General features: G+C 34.3%; 3 protein-coding genes across 5 annotated transcripts; all 3 read right to left on the bottom strand.

Annotated features, from left to right (window-relative positions):
* Positions 1 to 448: 448 nt before the first annotated feature.
* On the bottom strand, positions 449 to 9,217 carry LOC142607302 (pheophorbide a oxygenase, chloroplastic). Its single transcript, XM_075778743.1, has 8 exons — positions 8,487 to 9,217; positions 6,765 to 8,402; positions 6,122 to 6,357; positions 5,820 to 5,946; positions 4,973 to 5,109; positions 3,908 to 4,067; positions 1,449 to 1,727; positions 449 to 863 (listed from the first exon to the last, which is right to left on the bottom strand). Exons 2-8 carry the CDS (start codon positions 7,218 to 7,220, stop codon positions 609 to 611), a joined length of 1,650 nt encoding a protein of 549 aa, XP_075634858.1. The 5' UTR covers positions 7,221 to 8,402; positions 8,487 to 9,217; the 3' UTR covers positions 449 to 608.
* On the bottom strand, positions 9,160 to 11,109 carry LOC142607303 (uncharacterized). Of its 2 annotated transcripts, none has more exons than XM_075778745.1 (3): positions 11,027 to 11,109; positions 9,718 to 9,831; positions 9,160 to 9,630 (listed from the first exon to the last, which is right to left on the bottom strand). In XM_075778745.1, exons 2-3 carry the CDS (start codon positions 9,798 to 9,800, stop codon positions 9,504 to 9,506), a joined length of 210 nt encoding a protein of 69 aa, XP_075634860.1. In that variant the 5' UTR covers positions 9,801 to 9,831; positions 11,027 to 11,109; the 3' UTR covers positions 9,160 to 9,503. The 2 variants fall into 2 exon arrangements, with proteins under 2 accessions (XP_075634860.1, XP_075634859.1); XM_075778744.1 differs by lacking the exon at positions 11,027 to 11,109 and adding an exon at positions 10,833 to 10,960.
* A 4,823-nt stretch (positions 11,110 to 15,932) lies between these two features.
* On the bottom strand, positions 15,933 to 17,692 carry LOC142607756 (cyclin-dependent kinases regulatory subunit 1). Of its 2 annotated transcripts, XM_075779366.1 has the most exons (4): positions 17,519 to 17,692; positions 17,324 to 17,430; positions 17,139 to 17,199; positions 15,933 to 16,356 (listed from the first exon to the last, which is right to left on the bottom strand). In XM_075779366.1, the coding sequence occupies exons 2-4, from the start codon at positions 17,374 to 17,376 to the stop codon at positions 16,204 to 16,206; spliced, it is 267 nt and encodes an 88-aa protein (XP_075635481.1). In that variant the 5' UTR covers positions 17,377 to 17,430; positions 17,519 to 17,692; the 3' UTR covers positions 15,933 to 16,203. The 2 variants fall into 2 exon arrangements, with proteins under 2 accessions (XP_075635481.1, XP_075635482.1); XM_075779367.1 differs by lacking the exon at positions 17,519 to 17,692 and having other exon boundaries at positions 17,324 to 17,512.
* Between the last annotated feature and the right edge of the window lie 578 nt (positions 17,693 to 18,270).

Genomic DNA, 18,270 nt, shown 5'->3' on the forward strand with positions numbered 1-18,270 from the left:
CCGAAACGCATTTTTTGGCTGGAATGACCGAAATTCGCTGGAAAGGCCGGTACAAACTGGAATAGTCTGGTATTTAAAACGAAACGAAATGAAAGTCTACTGGTACCGGATTGTTCACCGGTACGAAAAATTCCGGCTATCTCGGCCGGTACGAAACGGCATTTACTTCCTTGGTTCAAAGTTCTCGCAATATATATATTCGACTATAGCCTGGTGAATAATAGTATGAATTAGAAAATCACATTAACTTAGAAGAACCAATATTTGAGTTTTTTGTTTTATCGAGTGGAAAAAAAAAAAAAAAAAAGTCTTGCTTAGCGTAGTATTAATTGCATCACTGATCCTGGCAGATGGGTAAGTCCAATTCACTTGTATTCATTAGTTACCTTCAAATCTCATAACGCTTGGTTACCATTCATTCATTTGTCATGGCAAGTTCAAAAGTCTATTAACTCTCTGTGAGGTTCAGCATAGAACTCCACAATCTCAACAACAACAATTTAAATGTGAACTCTGTACAACTTACATATATTTGGTATAAATTCTACATATCTGGACAAATATTGATTTGGTAGTTTTTAGTGCCTATACGTTTTGACAGTTTCAGTCTAATCAATTTCAGCATGTACATAATCAACAAACACAAAATTTTTCTGTAGTTCATGCAAAGCAAAAGCCAAACCAGCACTAAGAAGCGCAATCCCAGCCAAGAAAATCCGCAAATTAATTTCTAAAGGAATCCCAGCCGTTGCACAGCAAATAACTGTTGCACCAATCAAAAACTTCTGCAATGCCTGGAATGCTGTATATGCTTCTTTACATGATGAACATTTAAGAGTGTGCTGCTCAAATCTATCCAACATCTACAGAACACAATGATAATAGAAAACTGAAAAAATCAGTAACAACATCAATATGCCCGTGGGACGTCCGTATTAAAAGAATAGGCATTTTAAAACATCTAACATACATATATGTGTTTGTGTGTGTGTGAGAAATTATAACATATACTTTCAAAAACATTTCCATTTTATTATTCCTAGCATCTAATTAAAAAGGGAAAAGATAACAGGATCCGAATATTACACTAAAGACTCCTGCTCCACATTGTTATAAAACTCTTTAAGATTTTACACTCGTCTTAACAACTAAATAGCACATCTATTGTTAGAAACTTAGAATTATGGTCTTACCAAAAAAAACTTTAGAATTATGATTAAATGAATTCACCATTTCCTTATAATTTAAACTTTTGGGACCAATGGTAATTTATCATGGTATCAAAGCAAGGAAGTATTGGATAAAAACTGGTAATTTATCATATACATTGTATTTTAAGACTTAAGTATTTATTGAATTATTTTATTCTTGTTTCTAGAATTTTTTTTTTTTCTTCTTTTTGGGGAAGGTAGAAGGAGCTGGTGAAATGTAAATGACTATTTCCACACCTGACGTTTTGATAAAACTGTTGAGGGCAGAGGTAGTTGGTTGCTCTTGCCAAACCACTCAGGTTGGCTGTTGCCATGCCTCCTCAGCCAATTTCGAAATGCCAAGACAAAGCGATCTGCTTGGGTGGGTGTAAATGTGATATTTGTATACTGCTTATTAACATCAGCAGAACCCTCCAATGTCTTTGAAAGAAAGACCTTCTCTTGACCCTGAAGGACAATCATGTCCCCATCATATACCTTATTTGAAGTCCAATGCTCATGCCATCTAGGAACCACCTAACACAACAACATACATGAGAGTAACTGAAGTTATAAGGATATAACCATTTCCTTAAAATGGAAAAGATTCAGATATTGATATGCACACTCACTTTAAGGGTATCAAAGGAACATAAATGAATAACTTGAAGTAGATAAACTATCAGAAAAAAAGGCGGTGAAAGAAAAGTGAGAAGAGCATGCTTTAGTTCCTCTCACGTGCATGTGGGTGTGTGTTAATTCTATAAATATAATCGCATATATGACCCCATATGTATAGCACACAGGTCCACACTAATTACAGCTGATTTCATGCCGCAACCAAACATAAAAAAGAAACAGGTGACCATGGAGAAAATAAGAACTCCATACGTCCATTAGTATCTCATAACCATGAATATTTGAAATCATGTACATTTTTTTCAAGAAACAGCCACAACATTTTGACTTCCACTCTTAGGAGGCAATCAGAAAGCTAGAATTCAAGAAAACCACACAATATTTCACCTGAGGTTCCGCATATAAACCGATGCTGAAGAAATAAAGAAATTAATCTGTTAGTGGTAATTCACACTTGATAATTTAATTCCACCCCCCCCCCCCCCCCCCCAGTAGCTAATTCTGAAGAGGACATGAGAGGCAAGATAATTTAAGTCAAAATAGTGAATATTGAGCCTTCCACCCTTTCAGTCATTCATGTCATACTGCACTCTCCTAGCATTGACTCCTCAGACCAAAGTTGACACCACATTCCCACCTCCTGACCAGGACCACTCTCTTCCAATATCAATCCAATCACTAAAACTGCTTCAAACCAGGAATAATGCCCCTTTTAATATTAAGTTAAGCATCTTTGGCCCCAGAATAAATCAATGCATCATCAGCATGAAAGAGATGAGGAATGTCGTCTTGCCCCATCCCTCCAGCTTCCACCCTTAAATAAGATTCCCCAGTAATTAATCCTTCCAATTGAGTGTCTGCACAGAAGCTAATCTCCACAAACCATTGCCTCCCCCCATTCATGCTTTCACGCAAGTCTAAGATGTAAATGGGAAGGATGAGACTTGGAACATTAACTTCACAAAAAACTCAATGGTGGATGTTGACGTAGATTGCATCAGTGCATGGAATTCCATGCACCATGCCACACTAGGTTGAAAACCAATTATTTTTCAGTTAACACATAGCTGACTCTGGCTATGTCTCAGATCTAAAGTTTTACTATATCAACACGTTTCTTGGTGAGGTTTATGCTGAATTTGGTGTTGTATACCTATTCAGGCAGCTAACCCTTGTAAAACTCTCCAACCGTAGACTTTGTAAATTGAGAGAAGGAGCTCTTTGGGTATATTTGGGGTTTGGGTTTTGTGAAAATCTTTGTGCCACTATGGTAATCTCCCTACTTTGTTGGTACAACTTTCTCCTCAATGCTGCCAGTGGACGTAGGCCTAACGCCAAACCACAAAAATCTTGTTTTTCCTATGTGATTATTTGCTCTATTTTTCTCTTCCTCTTTCCATAAATTCAATATAATTAACTACATTCACAATATGAGATATGATTCATCTAAAACTGAGATTCACAGTGGTGCATCATTGACTCTTCTATTCTATTCTTTTTTTGTTTTTTCACTTTTGATTTAATCTTCCAAAGTTACAATCATCTTGATCCCAGCTATGATAGAAAATGTCAATTGAGTAGTAAATTCCTATGCATCCAAGATTTTTATACTTTCTGAAATCGTTAGTTATGAAGGACATGAGCTGGATTTCAGCACCCTTTTCATATTATAATAAATATTACCCATCGTCAGCATCTTAGACAGAGTAAAAGATGAATATATCAACTTAAGCTTCAAAATTTGGTAGTGCAGCCTTTAATTTGTGCCTTTTCCCTGATGATGTCAGCCACATCTTGTCGTTTAATTTTTTTTAAAAAAAAAAAAAGGATTAAGAGGAAATCATCATACCACAGGAAACAACTGTAATACAAGATCAGACCGGGTTTGATACTTTTCACAACGGATATGATTAGACAACACAAGTTTACTGAATCTTAGAACAAGCAAGTATAATAATTTAGAGGATAAATTACAAACTATTGTCAGAACATAACTAAAAGAATAAAACGATTGGGACACCCATGTTTTTGCTATCAAATTATAAGTCACATAAGAAAAATGATCAAAGAGTTCTTACTTGCCACCAGGCACGCCCTGGCATTGTGAACTGGAAGAAGTTTCGAGCACTACACACAATAGATCGGGTCTTCCCAGGTGCCATTGGCACATTGAAGGAACAAATCCATATTATCCATTTTTGATCACCAACAATTGGAAGCTTTGTGTCTATTTCTATTCTGTAAACAGTCATTGCAAGTATGATTAAGATTCAGATATGTGCTTAAAAAAATTTATAAAATAAAAAATAAAAAAAAATAACCCTACAATACTTTAGCATCTAGGACATGGAAATGGTACCCTGGGGAACTGATTTTAATAAGACAAGACACTATGTCATAGCTTTTAACTTGAAAAGGTATCATAAGTACATAGTTCTCTAGATAGACTTTTCACAGGGTTATATATGCAGGGATAAACAACAGAGTAAAGGAATGCCTGAACCGCATCTTATCTGGATCTCAAACTGAAGGTGCCAGTTTCCTTGGCCACCTAGTCTCTTGAGTCTTACACAAGGCCTAATATCAACTCAATGGCTATCTGCTATTGTGAATCCTTTAGGTCCTAAATGCGTCTAAGAAACATAATTATCTCAAACTTTAATAGCCTCATGACACTTTACACAGGAACTAAAATCAACTCTCTGGCTATCTCCTTCTTTGTAGCCTACAGGTCACAATGGTCATTAATGGTCCTAAATGCATCTAAGAAATATTTTATCTCAAACTTTAAAAGGATGCCTCTATGGATAGTCTTGAGGTATTGAAATTAATGTGTCGAAGAGGGCCTTGTTGCTTAAGCCTCACATATTCTTTTCTCAAATATGTGTTAGTGATGCTTAAAACATATACACTGCAACTAAGAAGCTGTGCTAATCCTGAGCAATCACATACCAGAATCTTAGACATGGGATTTCATTTGTATCATGCAACCAACAAATAATATAAGTAATAAACTAAATGTACCAACAAATAATATAAGTACTAAACTAAATGTAAGATGTATGTAGTCACATTTTAGATGTATGCAGTCACATTTTAGATGTATGCAGCTTTAACAGCTTAAGTGGGAGTGATGAACTTACTTATTAATATAATAACATGGTGCAATAAACTTGGCACTGATCTGTGGATTCCCATCATTTGCTCCAGCAAAACCCCAAGGACCACGAGACTCTAACTTGAAAGGCAAAGCCTTGGCTCTGTCTCTCCTTCCTGTAACCTGTAGATTGATTAATCTTATAAGCAATGTGAAAAGTTATCCATTTATCAAATGGTCTTTGGGCCAAATGGAATCTCCACCCATAAGTTTGAGGTGGTGGGTAATGTCAGGGTATCTGACTCCACTTGGGTGTGTAACAGTGAGTAAATTTACCAAGTGAAAAAAGAAAGAAAGATGAAGAACGAAATCATTAACTATTAAAACTAGTGCAAACATTTAACATTATTCCTTATCTAACACTACAATATTCCTGTAAACTACATGGCTAAGCAAGTGTTTGCATTTCTATTTCCAAAAACTTATGCACCAAATGTTCAAGAAGAGTAATCTAGTAACAAAAGCAACAGGGCAACATATATACAGATTCAGAAGTCACAGACAGTTAAAACACTAAGCCAATTTCGTTGTAAGCTTCAAGCTTGAAAAAAGTACAGTGTGGTTCTGTCCCACTACATTCATCAATAATTTTTTTCCCAACAGCAACAGCATTGTTAAATATTATTGTTTATACTATTTGAGAAAATATGTATCACCATAGTCAGCCACTGAAAAAATGACAAAGCTGTTGGCAATACAATATTTCATTTCACAAGTAAGCATTGCAATCTAACATTTCCCAAGCTACATAAATTAATCACTAATTTATACACAGCTACCAAATAGTAGTTTATTGAACTAAAAATTGATTGTTAACAGGTTCAACTATATACCTTGTGATGAGCAAAATCAATGTGGGAAGGATCAGAGACATTCTCCATGAGGGTATCATAGCCATAGAACAGATCACGCTGAATTGTCACCGATGAAAACTCAGGTTTATCAAAGTCATCAGGCAGCCTAGAAAACATCACAAGTTTTTTTATTAAATTATTTATTACATTGCAATGAATTACATCCCACAACTTGTACACATTTCATTATGGCCCCCTATCATTAACTTCAATGATTAAATCAGCATAAAAAAACAATTTTAAACAATTATAGATATAAAGTGAATCAACTCATCAATTACATGGGAGGCTTGGTAGCACGAGCTCTTTCCCAGCCATTCTCATCCGGCCAAACAAAGAGCAGACCTTGAGACTGCATTGTGGGAAACCTGGTAGCGCATGCTCTCGGAGACCGAAGAGCACGAGCTTCAGGACCTTCAGATGAAGCCTGAGGAATCTTAACACAAGATCCACATCCATCAAATGACCAACCATGGTAAGAACACTGCAAGTTGCCAGCTTCATCAATCCGCCCTTCCTACAAACCATGTTAATTAATCAGGATCATGAAAACCCTCCAAGAATCAAATTCCTCACTCAGTTGTAGACAATTCAGAAGAATTAAAAAAATCCGTGTATTGATTTTAACATATTCTATTACTTCCAGACCGTAAAAGGCAAGATTTCCTATAGAAACTAAAACAACAGAAATAAAAAAGTTCTGAACTTGTGAGACACTAATAACATATATCTTAAGTAAAAAATGTTCTCAATTATCAACAACCAAAACCCAAAAAAGGTTGAGCTTCAAAAAGTCCCCATCTTTTGTTTTTTGTTGTTTTTTTTTTTTTTAACTTTCCTTTTCCATTTTCTTAGCAAGAAACAGAACATAAGTACAATTAGCACAAGAATTGGAGCATGAAAAGAAGGGTGTGAGAAAGTTACAGATAAGGGGGCGAGACGGTGGGGGCATTTGTCATCAAAAGCGACCCATTGACTGGAAGAATTGTCAAACCAGAGCACGATATCTCGACCCAGAAGCTGAAATGGGGTTGGGAGCTGAGGGTCCAAATCTTCAATCAAAGAAACTGGGTACCAGTGATCCCTCCAAGAGAACTTGGAAGATGAGCTTTCTTCACCATCCTCATCCTCGACTCCATAATCTTGCACATCTTCTTCAGGATTCTGATCCACTGGTGTGGTTGGTGGTGGGGTAGTTGGAGTAGCTACACGTAGAAGAGAAAGATGTGTGGCTCTACTATTTTGTGATTTTCTTGAAAAGTTGAGTCTTGGGGTATTGGTGGATACAAAAGGAAGGGTCTTGAGTGCTTTATTGGTTGGTGAAGCTGATGATAATGCAACAATTGTAGCTGAAGCAGAGGTTGAGAGTAGCAGTGCCATTATTGGGTTGTGTCTATTAGCACTAGTTCACTCCAAGGATGTTTTTTCTTTAAGCTTTAACGAGAGAGAGGTTGGTTTGCTTTTTCTCTAGGGGGGTCTAGAGCTTTGCGTGCAAGTTTGAAATGGCTGTGTAACTGTGGGCTGTGTCCGTTTGCGGCTCTTTACTTTCCAGAAGTGAAAGTGAAAGTGAAAGTGAGTTTTGTTTGTGAGAACTGATCTGAAATGATCACTTCACAGTTCACATTGTTGAATGTTTTAAGTGTTTAGGATTTTCTTCTCTGGTTTTGGCTTGTTTGTTTCTCCGTTGATTAATCTCAATAGTCAGTAACACGTGGCCACACCATGAACCACCAGCTTAATGGTAATACCAGGAGGGAAAGTTGTGTGGAGAGCAAATTACAAAAAGGGCCTCTTTTCTTAGAGTGGGTTAAATAATTGTTGAAAATTCATTGGTTTTTTAGTCTTTGCAAGTATAGGTAGGACAATGCTATTGTGAGAATTGAGAAATTGGTTTTGGCAGAATTATCCACGTCCACAATTTTGAGGGACTGACGAGACTAGAAAGCAGTAAAAAGATCAAATAAATGACAAATTGAGTTAGCTTAAGTTTAGTTAGTTTAACTAGTAAATTTTGTCGATTTAATTAATGAATAAGAGATTTGATATAAAATTATCAAAGAAGGATGGAATATCTATGTTATGTACTAGGCTTATAGCCGAAGTGGCATACGCGGCAAAGCTGTTGCTGGTTTTTTTTGAAATCGTGCACCAGTTTCTAGTTAGGAATTTTTGTAATAGCTCAATTGGAGACAGATTCCAACCAAAGAAAAAACGAGAGAGAACAAAATTGAATATCGGATTCTTCGCCAAGATTGGCTTTTAGCCAATTCCGTTTTTGACATACCATTGGTGCTAGAGCAAGCTATCTCTTGGCTAACTTAAAAGCAATTTCATACTGTCCTGTGCTTAAAAATGTAGCATTTCAACAGTCAACTCCACGATTTTCTTCAGGCCAAACTTTAGTCTAATGGACAGCATTTTTCTACCTTCTAAACACTATCTCAAATGGTGATTTGTTTTGTTCAGCTCCACCTGCTATAACTAACACTATATTCATCAGAGAGATGATGGGATTTTTTGCCTCCAAATTTTCCAGTCTTGCATCGTAGCCTCGAGAGGCCGCTGAAAAGTCCAATTTAAAGGTTAATTCAATTCAAATGAGTAAAATTAAACACTTAATTCTTTATTAATTCAGACATGATTCACCTCTCTTAGTGAAGAAACTAAACTCCATGCACAAATTTGACTATGGGTTAATGGAACCCAATGTCCACAGAGAGCTCAACTACAACACCAACCATGGACCAAACCAAATGGTGTGCTCGGTGCTCCACTTGACATCAGAAACAAAACCAACTTCGATTGGTAGCTTTAGCAAAAACAAAAACTATTTTGATTTGTAGCATTCTCTGAGCTTCAGAGTGTTGCATGCCACGGAATCAAGGTTCATAGAACATAATTTAATCAAAACCCGAGGGTACCAAAGTTCTGGTGCGGCAAGAAGTTGTACATACTACATGGAGGCAGAACTGAAATAATTTCAATAAGAATAACCCATTTGAGAAAGTCACATCACAACTGACTTTTAGATTTGCTAAATTTGTACGATTAGACTAATCCTCATTCCCACAGGTTCAGTAAAAATATCCACTAGAAACCATTGATGAACTGTTTACATAATTCCCTTCAGTTTTCCAAGGTTTAGTCTCAATTTCACAGCCACACACACACACACAAACAGAGAGAGAGAGAGAGTGCATATGCTGCTAACTATGGTGATTAAATCACACATAAGACAGATATTTATTTATACACCAGAAGCCCAACATTTCTTTCTAGCAGGAAAACAGAGCAACATTACAAAATTGAGTGCTCAGACTTGTATTTATCCCTCTTTAGAAAAATTATGAATAAGATTCATAGGAATTTGTTGTGTCTAACTGAAGCAGTAAAATCTGTGATGTTCTTGTCACTTTTCACATATCAGTCCCAAGACAAAAGGATATCTCATAATCCCAGTCCGTGCATGTTCAAATAGAATGCTGGATCATGAGAAAAAATCTTAAGCCCACTCATTTAACTGTTATATCAAGCAGACTCCAGAATCCAAACATGACCATCAGTCTGAAAGCCTAACTGATTCAAAAAGATCAACTCAAACAAAATACACATAAATGAGCACATAGTTTACGTACACCAAGAGAAGGTCGTTCACAAAATTAATCACTTCTTTGGGTAAGTTCGATGGTCAGGTCCAACGTCACGTGACCCAGTATTTATATAAGGCCCTCGGAAAGTTGCCTGAGGTGGCAGTGGCTTTGTTGAGTCAATAACAGGCCTTCTTGAGGACCTGTATAATACAAAACATGTTACTCTAACTCTTGCAATCAAATACAACCATCTGCAGTATACACATCATAGAGAGAAATTTACGTACCCCATGTAAAAGGAAAATGCCAAGCCTGCAGCTGCAAAAACTACTAAACCAGTAGCAACAATGGCATTGCGTGCTTTTGTCATTGAGGCCACCAAAGCAAATTAGAAGTATGACCTGAAAAATGGACAAGAAAATATCACTGATAAGCGCCACCTTTTAATGTCAAGGCAACTGTAGCAATTTATCTTAGAACAATTTATCTAAATACCATGCACACACAATCAAATGTTTTTAAACATGATTCAATATTGCCTATTAACCTACAGCCAGTAATCCATGGAGAGAATGAATGACCAAAGTCATCTACCAATTAATGTAACCACCAATCAAAGTTACAAACAATTAAATAAGAACAAATAATGCAACATATAAACATAATTAGGTCTTAAATTAGATCGCATATAATTGCTAGAAAAGGCATAATATATAACATATAAGTTATTGCTTATTGGCTCCTCTCTAAAATGCAACCCACAAACAACACACCTTTCAAGATTTTAACTTCTGCGAAAAAAACATTTATATAAATGTTAGCATTCAAAATGTTATCACAACCATATCTATAGGCTGAGAAGACGGGAAAAACTTAAGACATTCCTAATAATGGCATTCAGTTGCTTCGATTCATAGCTCCAGAATGCCTAACAAGATCTCAATCGTTCCAAAACAACACGCTAATTGTATAGCTCTTAGCAACAAATACATACACAATAGAAAACCCATCTAATCTAAAGACAAAACGAACATAACCAAGATCACATTACTGCAAGAAGACTAATATGCAATCAAAATGATAAAAAGATCTAAGGATAGCTAATAACATATGGTTGTTTACTTGTTTAAACTATATGAGCTAAAAAAAATTCCTATAAACATCACAGATTACAACTATCCAAGAAATAAGTTCTTGAAAATGAATTACTCCCCTCTTCACAACAATTACAAATTTACAACTCTATCAAAATATTAGACCAAATCTACAATTACAACAATAAGTTTGTGAAAAAAAAAAAAAAAAAGACAATGACTTTGTTGTTGCTTCAAAGTGGTCTGCTGCAACAATCACCAAAAAGTAGTTTCAAATTTACAAAAGCAAAATGGTAACTTTAACAAACCTTAATCTTTCCGATCAATGTTTAAAACGAGGTTAAGAAAATGGGTCGGCCTAAAATCCTAAACAAGCATTAATTATAGTGAATCGTGTCTTCCATCATCATAATCATTAATTGGGAAATGAAGAAATCTAATAAACCCTAAAAAGAAAAAGAGTAAAGTGGAGAGCATATTGAATCATCTAATTACAACTTACCTCGTATGAGCTTTTTCTTTTTCTTTTTTTGGTACTTCTGTTTCTGACTCGGATTGGCCGACAGGGAAAGTATTAAAAAAACAAAAACAAAACAAAATCGTTAATTTTACAAAAACAAATGGGAAACATAAATGTTGTCGCAGACTCACGGCCCAGGCTTGCTAGAGGGATCACTGGTTCACAGTGGGTTTTGAATCGGATGGGTCGCACGGCCCACGGTTTGGTAATTTGATTACTTAAAAAAGAATGATAATAATAAATTTTTTTTTATTTGATAGAATTATATGATTTGAAATAATAATATTTTCTGGTTTACTATAAAATAAAAAAATAAAAAAAAAGGAAATCAATGAGTTCAAATTTAACCATTTATGTGTTTTTTTAAAGAAAATTTTTAACCATTTACGTAAATTGTTCATGAGTTAATAGAATGATGTTTTGCATGTGGTTTATACTTATATTAGTGGCGATTTTAAGAATTTTTTTCACGGTCATCGTTAAAAAATTTTAATTGGGTAAAATCTAATAAAATTAAAACTTCATATGTTGACAAAAAAAAACACGCAATTATATTACTGGACAGTTTCATTAGTTTTCATTGGTCATCATATTACTGTCTTCTTTACTTTTTTGCACTAAGTAATATGATTGCATGAGTTTAACCTAAATCTAAAATATCAACCTAATTTACTGCTTAGTTAATTGATTAGGTTAAACAAATCTAAGTGTATAGGGCTCTCTCTCTCTCTCTCTCTCTCTCTCTCTCTCTCTCTCTCTCTCTCTCTCTCTCTCTCTCTCTCTGTGTGTGTGTGTGCGCGCGCGCGCGCGTGTGTGTGTAAGTTTTGATCATTTTTTAGTTTCTAATAGGTCTCATGTGACTAGTCTATTAATATATTCACGACAGACTAAATTAAGTACTAATCTCCATCAATGACAATCTATTATATGTTATATGTCTAATATTTATGTATTTTGAGATTTGATTACTTTAGCCAAAGGCCTTGTAACTGCATTGGCACTTCTCATGCACAAAGTGCTTAGGGGTCTAAGAGGGGAAAGGGTTCGACCTATAGGGTTAGCAGCATATTGTAATTATCTCTAAAAAAAATTGATTACTTTATGAGAAAAAACAATGTGTACACCATGCTGCAATTGATGAATCATATAAATTTTGATTATCATCACCCTTCTTCAATAGTTCATTTAATTATTAATTGATCTTATTTAAAAAGTTATGAATTAATCCTTAATGAGTTTATGAAGAATCATAATAAATTATAACTACTCTCATAAAATCATTTGACCCTAACCAAAAAACATTACTTTAAGCAAATATTAATTCCTTGAAACGGTGATGTTTCCAAATGTTTGGTAAACAATTTGCTCTTTTAAAATTGCTTTAGATTAAATCAACTTGCACACACTTCCAAAGGAAACTATATATATATAGGGTTAGATTCAAGTTACACCTGATGTAACTCTAAGCAATGTTATACTAATCAATATTTTTTAATCGAATGTAAATTTTGACAAATTGACCGTCGGATAACATTATCTTTGTATACTTTCTATGCTTGCAAGATTTCAAAATGATCAAAAATCAATAGTCATGTTATCAATTGTATAAATTCAAGTTTTTGTAATTTAAAATAATGCATAAAAGATAATTTTATGGATCAAATGGTAAATAACATCCGATTGGTATGAAAATTGGCATGCATGTTTAGAACATATAAAGCATGTAATCTAACGATGAAATTTTCAAAATATAATTTCATTAACAAGTTATTGGGTGGTGTAAAGGGATTAAGTCATACAAATAATTTTTGAAAATTATGAAAATTTCTTTCAATTTCATTCCTTGCCCTTAAACATTCCAGTAGAAGACTAAAGGGGTTAAGCCATACGAATAATTTTATATAGTAAAAGGGCTATAAACTGAAGCAGAATTGATGAAAGAAAAATGTATGAAAAGCATTATGTTTCAGATCATGGAGCTAATTATCCTTATTTTCTTTAAAGTGCAAGCTAATGATCATGTGCTTAATGTTCAACTTCACCCTTCTCTTCATATCCATCATTCTCGTCACGCTCAACTTGACAAGACTAAAAGTAATGACCTTAGTCCATTAGGTCGTTGCGTCCGATAACATGAGCTAGTATCTCATGCCTCAGCCTCTCACAAGTAGGTGGGTCCCATACATGTGGGGCCCACCTACCTGTGAGAGACAAGTTTCATGCGCCTGGTGCATGAGAAATTTTTCCCTAATGATATATTCAGTATTGTCATAAAAAAAATAATAATAAAAAGCACCTCTGCAAAAGCCTCGAAATGTGTATTTACTATGCCATTATCAATTGCCATTTTTTTTTTCTTTCCCCCGTGATGAAATGCGTTCTATAGTTAGAGACTGGGTAGAAATATGTCAACAGAACAAATAATTTGGACAAAAAACTACTTGCTTGTTGGAATTTTTTGTAAATTTCGTCAAATAGCACACAGAAACGTCCATAGATGAAGAATCTTTGAGCGCCAATTTTAGATTTTGTAAGAAATTTCCTAACTTGTCTCTCTCCTATTCATGCGTATCAATATTTTTAAAAGGTTGAGTTATGTCAACATTTGCCATATCAAATTGCCAAAATAGATCAATTGGTTGTGTGGTTATTATAAATCGTGAAACGTTAAAAAAATTTAACTATGAGAAAAATCGTTATGCCAAAATAGCACACTTGTTGTTTGGCGGACTTGCTCTGGATTTTGGTTCTAGTTCAACTTTGTTTTACTATGCTCAGAAACGCATTGATTTCAAGCTTGATTCTTATTGAAAATAGTGGTGCATTTGTTTTAATTATTTAATACGGATGATACTCCTATAACTTACCTATTTCTTCGATCGATGTCGCCACGCCAAGGAAGATTGTTCCATTTCTATATTTTCTTCCCAAGGAATCAATTAAAGTTTGGTTATCCATTATTAATTTTATTCTCCACAACGTTCCTTGTTGTCTAAGTTTTTGATCGACTTCAGAGTTACTTTTTGTGGTTTAATACTGAGAAAGTGGGAATTGCAGGTTAGGGAGCTGGATGTCAGAGTTGGTGCGGACAAAAACTTCAAATTTTATTGCTCATTTTATTATACTTGCTGTACCTCTTATATTTTGAAAATAAATAGACAGAGCTACTACAATCAAATGTTATGTTCGAATTATTTGGGCATTTTTTGCCGAATAGCATAAATTTTATGAATAATTTAGGAAAAAAGCACCAAGCCAAAGTTATTTAGTTATATGGCATTTTGTTTTTAACTCGAGTTTGTCAAAATTGAATTCCAAGTGAAACTCAAGTTCCAAGCATTACAGCAATCTAATCAAACATAATGCTTGGAACTCGGGTTTGACAAATAATATGTCAAACAGATTGCTACGCAACTAAATAAGTTTGGTCATGTTCTATTTAGCAAATTTTTCCTAAAATTATGACATTTAGCAAATTTTTCCAATTATTTGTGTTCCTAGTGTGGGATTGATCGCTAGATTAGTTTGCTAGGGTTATGTAATGATTTTTCAAAACAGTTTTATTCTACTAATCCCTTTGATGCAAAGGTTTTATTTGGTTAGTTCCTTTTTTTATTTGGAGATGATACTTACATTATATTTAATGATGTTTGGTGATTATGATGAAAATTGGTCTTCCAAAATCCAAATATTGCTAATATTATTGATTTGAAATATCATCCATGTCTAGTTTTAGTCACATAATCTTTCTAATGCGTTATGTGACTTATTTAAACATTACTCATGAATAGGAGACCAACTTTTGTTCTTTAATGAACAATGTAATAAACACACTTAAATGATTTTATAAATTGCCACAATTACAACATATCATTTCAACATGGTTTATTGGAAATTTTAAGTAACGCTTACATATTATTTTACTATGCTTACATATTATTGTATCACCAATTACACAAAAATATTAAAAAATTTCAAATTTTCATTTAGAAGGTAGTTAAATCCCACCAATCACATTTATTTCCACATCATTGACTTGCATAAAAAAATCTTGTAATACATTTAGCAATTTTCAGAAATTTTTGTTCACACTATGCACTAATTGGGAGCATATCACCCACAAAGGGTGAATACACAATCCCTATAATGCGTCCAAACCAACCTCACAAACTAAACTTTCTCCTTGTAGCCGAAAAGCCAACACAGATCTCCCTCTCCCATAGCCAAACCCAAAATCCATAACAAGTTGGGTTCCAATTGAAGGCATTGCAAAGATCGCATACTCACTTGTTGCAGGTGATATGCCCTTCTAGAATGTCTGTTTAGTATACGTTTGAATAGAAATTATTTCTACCCACGTCTACATTTCTAGCGTTTTGTGGTTTCAGCCCTTTTAATTTTAGGCCAATAAACAGTGATTTTCACATATTAAAAAATTATTTTACTACAGTATTTTTCAGTTTCACTTTTCAATTGTATTCAAATAGACCCTTAGTAAAATCTTAGAGTTTGGACAGACACTAGATTGTTATTTCAATAGTGAGTCTAAATCATATTTAGAAATAAAAAGGAATGGAACAAACTTCCATGTGATGCCCAGCTGCACCATAGCTTTCCTTCGTACTTTCAAAAAAATAATGGAGAAATTAGTAATACAAGAAAAAGGGCCAAGCTTAACCACCACAATTTTCTCTACTTATTGTTGTCCTAGATCTTGAATGTCAACTAAGGAACAAGCATCTTTTACACAATTAGGACCATATATTAATCCATTATTTAGAGATTTAAAAAAAAAAAAAAGGCAAAAACAGTGAGAACACACAAACATTATCCTACTTTTGTGATCTCCAACAACAGAAAAACCAGCACCACAGGAAAAACAGAACCATAAAAGCAACACCATCAATCGAAATCCGCCATTAAAAGCTAAAATCCACAACATCCAAAAGAACACCTTATGTAAGCACAGTTCACCAGAGGTACACCAACATATCTCTATGCAGTACCCAAGACAAGTATAAAATTCCCCAAATAGGAGAATTAACAGTACATAGCCAAGTTCCAAACATCCAAACTATATTTCTTTTATCCAAACAGAAACCCTACTAACCATTAAACATTTCACTTCTAGAGATTAAAAGCGAACTAAGCGAAAAAGTTCACTTGGCAAGCATGTTCTGCTGGGCCTGGTTCTCCTGCTGCTGCTGATAGTTCAGAGGCCTCCTGAAGAGCATGATGTGTGGCTCGGGACGGTGAATTGCATAGTGGACCCATCCACGGCTCTGCTGAACCCCAATTGCACGCCACTCGTTCTAAAAGTAATGTCAAAAAATAAGAACAAAACTCAAAATAAGCGCTCTAAAAATAAACATTATTTGCATTTCGTTTTCGTTATTCACAATAATATTTAATATTTATGGTTCTTTAACTAAAGGAAAACAAGAAAATCGATAGTCTTGGTTTGCAATAAACAAATATGAGAAAGAAATCGACAAAAGTCCATCATAAAGTCATTGGAAGAGCATATTGATACATTCAGTTTTAGGGATAGACAAACTGAAAAACCTATTCGGGTTCATTACTCGATAAATCAAATAGCAAAGAAAATAAGGTCAAAGTTTCAGACCCTTGTATTTGTTCATCAACCCGAGTGTAGAACCATGTTATACCTAACTAGAACCTTATTGTCCATTCTTATTTAGCAGTTTAAATAAGAACTAAACCAGATTAATTAAATTCCAAATACTTAATCCACTTTAGTAAAACTTGTTAAGCTTCTCTCTGCAATTAAAGAGTCCATTTGGTTAGGCGATTAGGGAGTCTAAAAGCGCATTTTTTTTTAAATCCAACCACAACTAGTTCTCGTTTACAAACGCTCATTTTAAACTCAATACACTGATTCACAACAGTTTATACAAACGCACAGAAAAAAAAAAAAACGTTTTAAATATCTCAGGTTCAAATTTCCAGTGCCGATTCTACTTTATCATTAACGCAACAAAACAAATCAAAACGAAACGTTTCGAGTATTTTATAAATAAAAATAAAAATAAAAATAAAAGCCGAAAAATTATGGAAACCCTAAATTGCTTACTTCAGAGAGAAGACGATTCTTGGGAAGCAATTTGGCCACTTCAGGAGGTAGCACCACATGACTGTACGGAAGATCGCAGATTAGAAAAAAACACACACACACACACACTCTCTCACCAAAATTTTCATTAAAATAAAAGGAGAGAGAGAGAGAGAGAGAGAGAGAGAGTAGGAAATGGTGGTTACCGATACTCATAAGTGTCATCGAAGTACTTGTCGGAGTACTGGATCTGACCCATTTTTCTCGCTCACTGAAGCTTTTTGCGACGATTAGATTACTGAGGATTTCCGATCTGTGAAGAGATTGACACAATTTTAATATTGGAATTGGAAATCGATTCAAAAAATTTGGAAATCAAAGGATAAAGAGAAGAGTCCAACCTTGGAGGGAGAGAGAGAGAGAGTGAGTGAGAGACAGAGGAGCACAAAAGAGGGTTAGAGAGAGAGAGAGAGGGAGAGAGAGAAATGCGGTGAAAGGGTATTTCAAAGTAAACAGAGGGAAGTGAGGGAGCACAATGTAAATTTGCTTTCCTATAATTTGTGTTAATTATAAGTGGAATATTTTTTATATTTGGAAAGTAAGTTAAACGGCTTTCTCGTGAGTTTTGAATTTCAAATTTTCTCAATTTTTCCCGCTTTTAAGCTTTTGCCCGATTGATTAATAATGGGTCTAGAATTTGCTTCCGAAACTGCTTTGAGCTTTCTCAACGGTAACAAGAACTTTTTGTTTTTTTAAAAAAAAATTTTAAATAGAAAGTTTTAGCCAACAGCTTTTGTCACCAAGTTTTATGCTGTCTTGGATCCTGTTTGATTAAGCTTAATATTTTTTATTTGTAAATAAATGTAAAATTTTCTATAATTATAAATATAATTAAACTACTCAGTTCACACATTATAAAAAAAATTAACTAAATAAATAGGTTGCACATCATATCATAATTTTATAAAATATTTTCATTAATTTAATAGGTATTTTATGATCACACAATACTTCTGATGCACATCTTCACTACATCCACCTTACTTTAATCCAATGATTCACATCCTTCCCAATCTTTACATTTTTATGAATTATTTATTCAAGATATCAAGAGTTTTGCTCTTTAGCATCTCTTGGTCATCAAGTCTCTTTA

The sequence above is a fragment of the Castanea sativa genome, chromosome 8 (assembly GCF_040712315.1).
Source record: "Castanea sativa cultivar Marrone di Chiusa Pesio chromosome 8, ASM4071231v1".
In the NCBI taxonomy this organism is placed as follows: Eukaryota; Viridiplantae; Streptophyta; class Magnoliopsida; order Fagales; family Fagaceae; genus Castanea; species Castanea sativa.